General features: G+C 29.9%; 1 protein-coding gene across 2 annotated transcripts in view; it reads right to left on the bottom strand.

Moving 5' to 3' along the window:
• The window catches only part of LOC120431005 (neuronal acetylcholine receptor subunit alpha-7-like), a 363,511-nt gene that overhangs the window by 118,765 nt on the left and 232,425 nt on the right, over positions 1 to 12,321 (bottom strand). For both annotated transcript variants that reach the window (XM_039596164.2, XM_052708174.1), the window contains exon 4: positions 10,711 to 10,820. In XM_039596164.2, coding sequence (XP_039452098.2) covers positions 10,711 to 10,820 — 110 coding nt within the window. The remainder of the gene's footprint in view (positions 1 to 10,710; positions 10,821 to 12,321) is intronic.

A 12,321-nucleotide genomic window follows, 5' to 3' on the forward strand; every position in this document is an offset into this window, starting at 1 on the left:
TGTCAATTTTGTCAATTTTGTCAATTTTGTCAATTTTGTCAATTTTGTCAATTTTGTCAATTTTGTCAATTTTGTCAATTTTGTCAATTTTGTCAATTTTGTCAATTTTGTCAATTTTGTCAATTTTGTCAATTTGTCAATTTTGTCAATTTTGTCAATTTTGTCAATTTTGTCAATTTTGTCAATTTTGTCAATTTTGTCAATTTTGTCAATTTTGTCAATTTTGTCAATTTTGTCAATTTGTCAATTTTGTCAATTTTGTCAATTTTGTCAATTTTGTCAATTTTGTCAATTTTGTCAATTTTGTCAATTTTGTCAATTTTGTCAATTTTGTCAATTTTGTCAATTTTGTCAATTTTGTCAATTTTGTCAATTTTGTCAATTTTGTCAATTTTGTCAATTTTGTCAATTTTGTCAATTTTGTCAATTTTGTCAATTTTGTCAATTTTGTCAATTTTGTCAATTTTGTCAATTTTGTCAATTTTGTCAATTTTGTCAATTTTGTCAATTTTGTCAATTTTGTCAATTTTGTCAATTTTGTCAATTTTGTCAATTTTGTCAATTTTGTCAATTTTGTCAATTTTGTCAATTTTGTCAATTTTGTCAATTTTGTCAATTTTGTCAATTTTGTCAATTTTGTCAATTTTGTCAATTTTGTCAATTTTGTCAATTTTGTCAATTTGTCAATTTTGTCAATTTTGTCAATTTTGTCAATTTTGTCAATTTTGTCAATTTTGTCAATTTTGTCAATTTTGTCAATTTTGTCAATTTTGTCAATTTTGTCAATTTTGTCAATTTTGTCAATTTGTCAATTTTGTCAATTTTGTCAATTTTGTCAATTTTGTCAATTTTGTCAATTTTGTCAATTTTGTCAATTTTGTCAATTTTGTCAATTTGTCAATTTTGTCAATTTTGTCAATTTTGTCAATTTTGTCAATTTTGTCAATTTTGTCAATTTTGTCAATTTTGTCAATTTTGTCAATTTTGTCAATTTTGTCAATTTTGTCAATTTTGTCAATTTTGTCAATTTTGTCAATTTTGTCAATTTTGTCAATTTTGTCAATTTTGTCAATTTTGTCAATTTTGTCAATTTTGTCAATTTTGTCAATTTTGTCAATTTTGTCAATTTTGTCAATTTTGTCAATTTTGTCAATTTTGTCAATTTTGTCAATTTTGTCAATTTTGTCAATTTTGTCAATTTTGTCAATTTGTCAATTTTGTCAATTTTGTCAATTTTGTCAATTTTGTCAATTTTGTCAATTTTGTCAATTTTGTCAATTTTGTCAATTTTGTCAATTTTGTCAATTTGTCAATTTGTCAATTTTGTTAATTTTGTTAATTTTGTCAATTTTGCCAATTTTGTCAATTTTGTCAATTTTGTTAATTTTGTCAATTTTGTTAATTTGTCAATTTTGTCAATTTTGTCAATTTTGTCAATTTTGTCAATTTTGTCAATTTTGTCAATTTTGTCAATTTTGTCAATTTTGTCAATTTTGTCAATTTGTCAATTTTGTCAATTTTGTCAATTTTGTCAATTTTGTCAATTTTGTCAATTTTGTCAATTTTGTCAATTTTGTCAATTTTGACAATTTTGTCAATTTTGTCAATTTTGTCAATTTTGTCAATTTTGTCAATTTTGTCAATTTTGTCAATTTTGTCAATTTTGTCAATTTTGTCAATTTTGTCAATTTTGTCAATTTTGTCAATTTTGTCAATTTTGTCAATTTTGTCAATTTTGTCAATTTTGTCAATTTTGTCAATTTTGTCAATTTTGTCAATTTTGTCAATTTTGTCAATTTTGTCAATTTTGTCAATTTTGTCAATTTTGTCAATTTTGTCAATTTTGTCAATTTTGTCAATTTTGTCAATTTTGTCAATTTTGTCAATTTTGTCAATTTGTCAATTTTGTCAATTTTGTCAATTTTGTCAATTTTGTCAATTTTGTCAATTTTGTCAATTTTGTCAATTTTGTCAATTTTGTCAATTTTGTCAATTTTGTCAATTTTGTCAATTTTGTCAATTTTGTCAATTTTGTCAATTTTGTCAATTTTGTCAATTTTGTCAATTTGTCAATTTGTCAATTTTGTCAATTTTGTCAATTTGTCAATTTTGTCAATTTTGTCAATTTTGTCAATTTTTTCAATTTTGTCAATTTTGTCAATTTTGTCAATTTTGTCAATTTTGTAAATTTTGCCAATTTTGTCAATTTTGTCAATTTTGTCAATTTTGTCAATTTTGTCAATTTTGTCAATTTTGTCAATTTTGTCAATTTTGTCAATTTTGTCAATTTTGTCAATTTTGTCAATTTTGTCAATTTTGTCAATTTTGTCAATTTTGTCAATTTTGTCAATTTTGTCAATTTTGTCAATTTTGTCAATTTTGTCAATTTTGTCAATTTGTCAATTTTGTCAATTTTGTCAATTTTGTCAATTTTGTCAATTTTGTCAATTTTGTCAATTTTGTCAATTTTGTCAATTTTGTCAATTTTGTCAATTTTGTCAATTTTGTCAATTTTGTCAATTTTGTCAATTTTGTCAATTTTGTCAATTTTGTCAATTTTGTCAATTTTGTCAATTTTGTCAATTTTGTCAATTTTGTCAATTTTGTCAATTTTGTCAATTTTGTCAATTTTGTCAATTTTGTCAATTTTGTCAATTTTGTCAATTTTGTCAATTTTGTCAATTTTGTCAATTTTGTCAATTTTGTCAATTTTGTCAATTTTGTCAATTTTGTCAATTTTGTCAATTTTGTCAATTTTGTCAATTTTGTCAATTTGTCAATTTTGTCAATTTTGTCAATTTTGTCAATTTTGTCAATTTTGTCAATTTTGTCAATTTGTCAATTTTGTCAATTTTGTCAATTTTGTCAATTTTGTCAATTTTGTCAATTTTGTCAATTTTGTCAATTTTGTCAATTTTGTCAATTTTGTCAATTTTGTCAATTTTGTCAATTTTGTCAATTTTGTCAATTTTGTCAATTTTGTCAATTTTGTCAATTTTGTCAATTTTGTCAATTTTGTCAATTTTGTCAATTTGTCAATTTTGTCAATTTTGTCAATTTTGTCAATTTTGTCAATTTTGTCAATTTTGTCAATTTTGTCAATTTTGTCAATTTTGTCAATTTTGTCAATTTTGTCAATTTTGTCAATTTTGTCAATTTTGTCAATTTTGTCAATTTTGTCAATTTTGTCAATTTTGTCAATTTTGTCAATTTTGTCAATTTGTCAATTTTGTCAATTTTGTCAATTTTGTCAATTTTGTCAATTTTGTCAATTTTGTCAATTTTGTCAATTTTGTCAATTTTGTCAATTTTGTCAATTTTGTCAATTTTGTCAATTTTGTCAATTTTGACAATTTTGTCAATTTTGTCAATTTTGTCAATTTTGTCAATTTTGTCAATTTTGTCAATTTTGTCAATTTTGTCAATTTTGTCAATTTTGTCAATTTTGTCAATTTTGTCAATTTTGTCAATTTTGTCAATTTTGTCAATTTTGTCAATTTTGTCAATTTTGTCAATTTTGTCAATTTTGTCAATTTTGTCAATTTTGTCAATTTTGTCAATTTTGTCAATTTTGTCAATTTTGTCAATTTTGTCAATTTTGTCAATTTTGTCAATTTTGTCAATTTTGTCAATTTTGTCAATTTTGTCAATTTTGTCAATTTTGTCAATTTTGTCAATTTTGTCAATTTTGTCAATTTTGTCAATTTTGTCAATTTTGTCAATTTTGTCAATTTTGTCAATTTTGTCAATTTTGTCAATTTTGTCAATTTTGTCAATTTTGTCAATTTTGTCAATTTTGTCAATTTTGTCAATTTTGTCAATTTTGTCAATTTTGTCAATTTTGTCAATTTTGTCAATTTTGTCAATTTTGTCAATTTTGTCAATTTTGTCAATTTTGTCAATTTTGTCAATTTTGTCAATTTTGTCAATTTTGTCAATTTTGTCAATTTTGTCAATTTTGTCAATTTTGTCAATTTTGTCAATTTTGTCAATTTTGTCAATTTTGTCAATTTTGTCAATTTTGTCAATTTTGTCAATTTTGTCAATTTTGTCAATTTTGTCAATTTTGTCAATTTTGTCAATTTTGTCAATTTTGTCAATTTTGTCAATTTTGTCAATTTTGTCAATTTTGTCAATTTTGTCAATTTTGTCAATTTTGTCAATTTTGTCAATTTTGTCAATTTTGTCAATTTTGTCAATTTTGTCAATTTTGTCAATTTTGTCAATTTTGTCAATTTTGTCAATTTTGTCAATTTTGTCAATTTTGTCAATTTTGTCAATTTTGTCAATTTTGTCAATTTTGTCAATTTTGTCAATTTTGTCAATTTTGTCAATTTTGTCAATTTTGTCAATTTTGTCAATTTTGTCAATTTTGTCAATTTTGTCAATTTTGTCAATTTTGTCAATTTTGTCAATTTTGTCAATTTTGTCAATTTTGTCAATTTTGTCAATTTTGTCAATTTTGTCAATTTTGTCAATTTTGTCAATTTTGTCAATTTTGTCAATTTTGTCAATTTTGTCAATTTTGTCAATTTTGTCAATTTTGTCAATTTTGTCAATTTTGTCAATTTTGTCAATTTTGTCAATTTTGTCAATTTTGTCAATTTTGTCAGTTTTGTCAATTTTGTCAATTTTGCTTGGTTTTGTGTGATTTTGTGTGATTTTGTGTGATTTTGTGTGATTTTATTTGATTTAAACCGTGTTGCCATTTTCAAAAACTGATGCAAATAAAATTTACAGCAACAACAAAAATTTTAATATGGATTAAAGTATTTATTTAGGAATAAAAACAATTCACTACCCATCACTTAATTTCAAACGTCGTTCCAGTTGAGCAACTCCGACGCTAACGACAATTCCTTGTAAGCCATTTCTCACAAGTGGCATTGGAGTGGGTGTTTTTTCATCAGCAAAAAATTGAGAAATAGAAAAAAATAGTGAAGTGTATCGTTTCCGACTCACCTGATCCCGTTTCCCAAAAAGCTCAAACAAGAGAGAGAAAAAAAGTGGACACACTCTAAACCGATTCACAAAATCTGTACTGTGACTCTGTGGGAAAATGTCTCCCTTTCCTTTTTATTCCTTTCGGCTTTATTCTTTTCGTCCCTTGAAGAAACCCAGCAAAAAAGCCAACCTTTTCCCTTTAAACCACTTATCTTTTCCACTTCACACTTCACCAATTTCAAATGGTTTGAGGCAGCAAAAAATAGGAAAAAGAAAGAACTTCAACACTCAATCAACTGTGAACCTGAGAGAAGCACACAAAAAAACGACTAGTCAAGTCTCAATCAATTTAACCCTCAACCGTCACCACCGCCATCATCATCTTCATCAAGCACAGCATTTGGCAACACTGCCAAGCTCAAATCAAGAAGGGGTTGGGAAAATGGAAAATTGAAGTCAGGTGAAGCCAACCGGTCCCGCAAAAGTTCACCTGATTGATAAGAATCCTGACCGGAGAGCAAAAAGAAGAAAAGTGCTCGAAAAAAAAAAACGAGCGGCGGAAATCAACAATTTCCTTCAATTTCCCCACCCAAAACACTCGTAGACTAGGAAAAACCGGGGTATTTTTCTGCGAAACTAACGCAGCGTCACGAGTTGAGACATTCAAATTGAATTGAGTGAGTGCTGAAAAGTTGTTCAAAAACACAGGGAAAAGAGGATTCAATTTGTTCGTGTGTGGTTTGGGACACTAATCGGAAATGGCACTTTCAGGGAACGCATGAGTGTTTAAAAGGGACGGAAGGGGGGAAGACCAGGTGAGATGGACTCACCCTTAAGGCGATTATGGAAATATATGGTCTTCCTGAGAGAAGAAAAACTATGTTTTAATTGCTCTTGATCCTTATCCTGGGTGACAGTTTAAGGAGATCATCCAATTTGAGGTTTTTCAAGAGAATTGTTTTTATTACTTAAGCAGGATATTCAAAACATTTGTAAATATCATTTACATTATCGTAGTAAACTTTTCATAAAGTGGCATTGCACAAAAACAAAAAAAATAGTTAAAAACCTGACAAATCTCTACGTTTTTAAAAATCGACTATTCATTGCATTTTCAATTTGAATAAAACTTTATCTTTAACTCCTTTGGGTCAAAACACATAATATAATAGTACATGCCTCTTTTGAAATGATACGTTTGGTTTTGAATTCCTGAAAAAAAATGTGTCAATGTTTTTTTTTTTAAAACTGATCGGATAAACAGTTTCCGAAATAGGGTGGACGTCCCTATTAAGGACTTTCTATTGAAAAATCCAAAAGTTGCATTTTTAAACTATTTTAACAATCACTATTATTTCAAACAAGCAAATCCAGAATTGGAGCAATTCTCTGAGATTTCGGTCATTCGATTTTTTTGAAACTTTGTTTGTCCATATAATTTTCCATACAAATTTAACAGCTATCCATACAAAAATTACATATGGAAATTCAAAAATCTGAATCTTTTCAAGGAATTTTTTGATCGATTTAGTGTCTTCGGCAAAGTTGTAGGTATGAATAAGGACTATACTGAAAAAAATGACACAGGGTAAATTTGTTTTGGTGATTTTCAATTTCACTTGATTTGCAAAAAAAAAAACACTATTCTTAGTTTGTTTATTCTCTTCCAAATACGCAATATCACGTCCTTTTGGAATGTTAGTCTTAATAAAAAAAAGTCGTAATTAAAAATATTTTTCCGAAAAAACAGAAAATTTCACGAATGTTTCATATTTTAACATTGAAAATCTTACCATTAGTTGTTGAGATATCGACATTAGAAAATGATGGGTTGTTTGGGTGAGACTTAAAAACATCAATTTTCCTGTTCCTGTTCCTGAGTCGTATGAACAATGTTTGAAAATTCAAAATATAGATAATTTTCTCAGCTTTTCAAAAATATTATTTTCAAAAGTGGGCAAATATGGGCACTTAATTTAAAAACAAATAACTGCGACTATTTTCAAAAAAGTTATCTAAAAATGGCTATAACTTGAAAACGGTGCACTTTTTCAAAATTTCACTGAACTACTTTTGATTGCAAATGTGATTTTACGTCGAAAAATAAAGATAAAAAATTTTTGCGACAAATATTTCAATTTTTTGAAAAAAATAGTATTGATGCAAAAATGCATAACAGGTGCAAAGATTTTTGCACAATCTGGAAATTTCAGAAAAGTTGGTAGGGACCATCCATAAACCACGTGGACACTTTAGGGGGGGGGGGGGGTATGGCGATTGTCCACGATCCATACAAAAAAGATTTTTTGTGTATGGACAATTGTCCACGAAGGGGGGAGGGGGGTTAAAAGATTCCCAAAAAAGTGTCCACGTGGTTTATGGATGGTCCCGTATTTGATTTCCCCTAAAACATTTCAGAGAATGAAAAAAATAAAAATAGTGTTTTTTTGCAAATCAAGTGACAAAAAGTGAAATTAAAAATCACCAAAAAAAAATTTACCTTGTATCATTTTTTCAGTGTAGTTCTTATCCATACCTTCACTGCCGTTCTAAGCATAATTGTCCCATGTCATTTTTGGACGATTTTGACCTTTTGACATTTTTAAGTTTAGTTTGTCGTATACTTTTCGAAAAACTCATAAAATCTAGTACTTTATTCGGAAACTCATCAAAAACAACACCAAGTCTGTTTGTCCCATCGTTACACTTCAACGCATAATTTTCCCACCATGTAAGGGACAGTAGGGTGCCCAGAATATAGGACTTTTTTTCAAAACCTCGCTCTACAAGCTGATTATTGTTTCTTGAGCTATTTTAGGACTCTGGGCCAAATATGAGCAAAATTGGTCATCATTTACCCATTGATACTCGGAGGTGAAGTTTGTATGGGCAAAATCGAAAAAAAATATGAAAACCCCAATTTTCTTACACCCAAAACTGGGCAGCGCTTGTCCGAGAGAATAATGGCCTCGAGTCGAGATAATAGTGGTACCATTCACGGACACAGAGAACACAGCTCGAGATTGGCGAGAGAATTATTCTATCGAGGTTCATTTGCAAAAAAAGTTCATCCGTCAAAACAAAAAACCAAAAATGTCAACTACGGGAATCGAACCAGAGACCTTTGACACACTAACTCAATGACTTAACTGCCTCGGCCACCACAGCTTGGTGAACAAGGAGTGGTCAGATGTCAATGTATGGCACTTGTTGTAGATTTATTGTTTCAATTAACGAATGAACTCATTTGTTATGATGGTGTGCGTTGGTAGCACTATTCTCTCGATTTTGGCGCTGAGCCCTCAATAAATTTTGAGGGAACGATTCTCTCGACTCGGAATTTTGGGTGTACTGTTTGGTCTGCACGCTGCGCTACTTTCATCCGAATATTCCCAAAAGTGAGATTCTTATTGGAAATTTAATGCTCTACAACTTTGTAGAACATATCAAAGCTGTAAAACACGATCCTGAAATGTTATTAGCGATTTAAAAAAAATAATTTTTGTATGAAAAACTTTTTTTTCACGAACTTTAGGATCGGTTATCAATGGGTTAATCTTAACCAATTACGCTCAAAATTGGCACAGATGCCTAAAATAACCCAAAAAAACAGTTTTTCACTTGTGGAGCAGGGGATCATTTTTTCTGGGCACCCTAATGGACAGCTGCCAAATTTGTATGGAAAATTATATGGACAAACTAATGATGCAAAATGGCTTCTTTGGGCATACCAAAAGCATCAAAAAAGTTTCTGCCGGATTAAAAAAATACAAAAATTAAAATTAAAGAATAAAGACCGATTTCATCTCTTTGTCTTCTATGATAATTTGTAAACCATTTTTTTTAATATAGAGTAAGTTGCACTCGCGAATGACATTTAACAAATGCTTTAGCTATTTAAATTTTTTTGTGTTGCGTAATTCAAATATCTTACGCTATTGCCACAACAACAAAAAAAAATACGAAAAATAAATCGTGGGTTCAAAGCTAATTTTTGTTATCATTCCGATAATCACTATTATTAAAAACATTCATAGCTATGTCAAAATAAAATTGGCCATCTTTAGTGACAACAACATTTCCCACTTTTAGTCCATTAAACAAACCATGTAATGAAAAAAAATCTTTGTAAAAAAAAAATTGTCTCAAAAAGTTCAGTTTAAAAATAAGTAATTTGATTTTTAATTGTAACCATTTAGAATACAGAATATTTTTATAAATATTCTATCATTTTTGCCCGAAAAGTTTCAAACAAATAAACAATCATTATTGAGACTGCGAAATATATTGAAATAAAGACGAACATTTCCAAATGGCAGAGTGTTGAATTTATGGTTCATTAAAAATGTAAGTAATGATTGAAAAAATCAAAAGATTGTTTATGTGCTTTGAAAATTTTTAAAAAATGTTTCAGAAATGCTCACCAATGAATACTTTTTGAACATTTTCAATGTTTCTATATAGTTAGCTAAGTACATAAACTTTTTAACAAAATACATATAAATTTCAGGTAAAATTGCTGAAAAGTCAGAATTTTGCCAGAAATTTGAAAAAATAGTTTTGCATTTTCAAAAACACATTGTATTTATTATTTACTAACTTAGTTTACCTTTTTCTAGTGCAAAATTGTCCAATGAATCCGAAAATGCATTCTGTTTTCCGATTTGAAATCATGTTCATTAAGAAAATCATGACGCTTTGAGAATTTGTTTTTTTACTTATAGTTAACTAACTTTTTAAACTTTTCAACGAAAAAATTGAAAACTCTTCTACTCGGTCAGTATGATTCCATACCATTCCTTACGTACTTAAATTGTACTCTTCATTTTGCGGAAAAATTTCAAGCCTATCAAAGTCACCCCGTATCACGGCACAATCAAACCTGAAGTGGCCATATCCTGAAAAATAGGTAAAATTTCTATTTTTTTTTCTCCAAAAAACACATTTATTAAAAAATCTTAAGTTGGTGGCCACTTTTTTACCCGAAACGACACGAAATGGCTTCTCTGGACATAGGGACGGCCTCTCAAAGTTTGAGCCAAATAAAAAATACAAACAATTATAAAAATGCACAAAATCGGCTGACTTCGTAGAGAATTGCTAAAGTGCTGAAAAGTTCAACTTTGTAGCACTTATTTGAAAAGTACAAAATTTCCGAACTTATAGGAAGTGGTTGTTTAGTTATATCGAAAAGAAACACTTTTCGATTCGATTTTTTTTTAAAGAAGAGGAGGCCGTTTCGTCATTAGAGAAAGACAGGAAAAAAAAAGTATCCAGTGAGAAAAATGACTTGAGTTTCGCTCGAACTCTTAAAGGTTTTTTTTTTTGCAAGGAATTACTTCATAACATGCATATTTTAGAATGTTTTTCTAAAAAGATTTTAATGCTTTATATTTAAAAAAAGATTTATTAAAAATACAGATCACATAAATTTTGTATAATTTTGAACATAAAACACTAAACAAGTCGCTAAATTTTAAATTACCGAATTCGGTTAAAACTTACCAAAATTCAGTAATGAAGTTCATTATTGTTCATCGTTCAACTTTTGTTGATTTTGACAAATGGTTTACTGATCCAAACTTTACAGATTTTTCAACTACCGAATTCGGAAAAAAAATCTAAGTGTGTAATAAAGTTGTCAAGCTTCTTCCGTTTTTCAATTAATCATTGGATTGATAAATCGAAAACTTGCTTGAAGATTCGTACGATTTAAAACAATATTTAGCAAACTTCAAACAATATCACAAAGCTCCCACCACCCACCTGTTGTACATGAGGACGTCGGGCTTCCAGAGGCGGTGCGGTGGTATCCGCAGGTCCCGGACGCCCCCGTACTCCGTCGAGTTCCACCGGACGTTCATGTCGTTCCACTCCTGGAAGAAGAAGAAGGTTAAACAGATTGTGAGTGAGATATAAACAACATTAGAGGTGGAAAATTGTGGAAATTTGTCTGGCAGGAAATAAACACATTTTTTTCGGAGGGTTAAATTTGATTTTTCTGGCGAATTTGTGAATCGAATTGGGATGAAAATTTAATGCTCTCAAGATTTGTTCACATTTGTTAAAAAAATAAACAACAGCAGAAAACTCTCTCATGAGTGGGAGGCACAAAAATGTATGTTTCCTCCAAGGAAATGTAGAAACCCAAATTCAACAACCTACACGTGTGTATGCTTGTGAGTGAGTGGACTTGGTATGGGTGAAAAAATGTAGAAACATTTTGCTGACGTTGTAATTGAGTTGTCGCTCACAATGGTGCAGTGAATTTCCCGTGGGAAAATGTTAGAGGATATTTTTTTGTCAAGAAAATTAAACTTAAAATCAGATTTATTAGAAATTGTTATAAAAAATAAATTGTGAAACTCTTACTACAAAAAATGGGAAATCGTTTTCCCCCAACCTCCCCCCACAAAAAAGGATCCTCACCCTCATTTTCCGGGTCTAACGACAGTTTGGTTCTCCAGTTGGAAACGATGCGGTCAAATGATACACATCCAACCGTGAAGGGGTCGAAGGAGGGGGGGGGGCAGACGAGTCCTTTGAAGGGACAAATCCCCCAAAAACCTTGGGCTTTCATGTAATACACACACACATAGTTGGAGTATATTAAAGTGAAATGAAGTCTTGCTTACTTTTTGGGGACTTTGCTGGGTCCCTCGATTAAGCGTGAGGGATACAGTTTTTTTTGGGGTTTGTTAATGAGAAAAGGTACATTCATTAAAGTTAGTCGATTTAAACGTAAATTTTCTGCTGTTTTTTTAAAGCTGCAAGTTTTTTTTGTTGAAGGATATATGATCAAAAATAACAATAATTTGAAGCTACTAAATTTGATATCACCAGCCAAATTTCCTCCATCCTACTCCACAGCTACTTAAAATTCCGAAAACCGATACACCTTGTCCCCATTCACCCCCGCCAATCAATTCCTCCCCCACGAAAGAAAAAAACACATGTTCCAACACCATCATCATCGTCATCACGATCGTCGGGCAAAGTCGTCGTCAACAAAATCAACCTCATCGATATGCCCCCGAAAAACTCCCTCCCGCACCCAACAATCTGGGAAGAATCAAATCACGTTGTTTTCAATTGGATTACACGCCACAATAATAGGATTCATATTATATTAGGGGCTTATGTGTGTAAGCACGTGTGTGATGTTGTGATTGTGTGTGTGTGTGTGTGAGATGGGGTTATCAAATTTCAATTTCTTCCACTTTGGGCCGATCTCGCCACACACACACAAACACAAACACACACATGATCAAATCACGCCTAAATGTGCCTTCACACACACACACACACACAATCGGGAGGAATTTCCTCAAGTATGTGTGATCACGTGTGTGCGTGTCTCTCTTTATGTTGTGGGAA

The sequence above is a fragment of the Culex pipiens genome, chromosome 1 (genome assembly GCF_016801865.2).
Source record: "Culex pipiens pallens isolate TS chromosome 1, TS_CPP_V2, whole genome shotgun sequence".
Classification (NCBI taxonomy): Eukaryota; Metazoa; Arthropoda; class Insecta; order Diptera; family Culicidae; genus Culex; species Culex pipiens.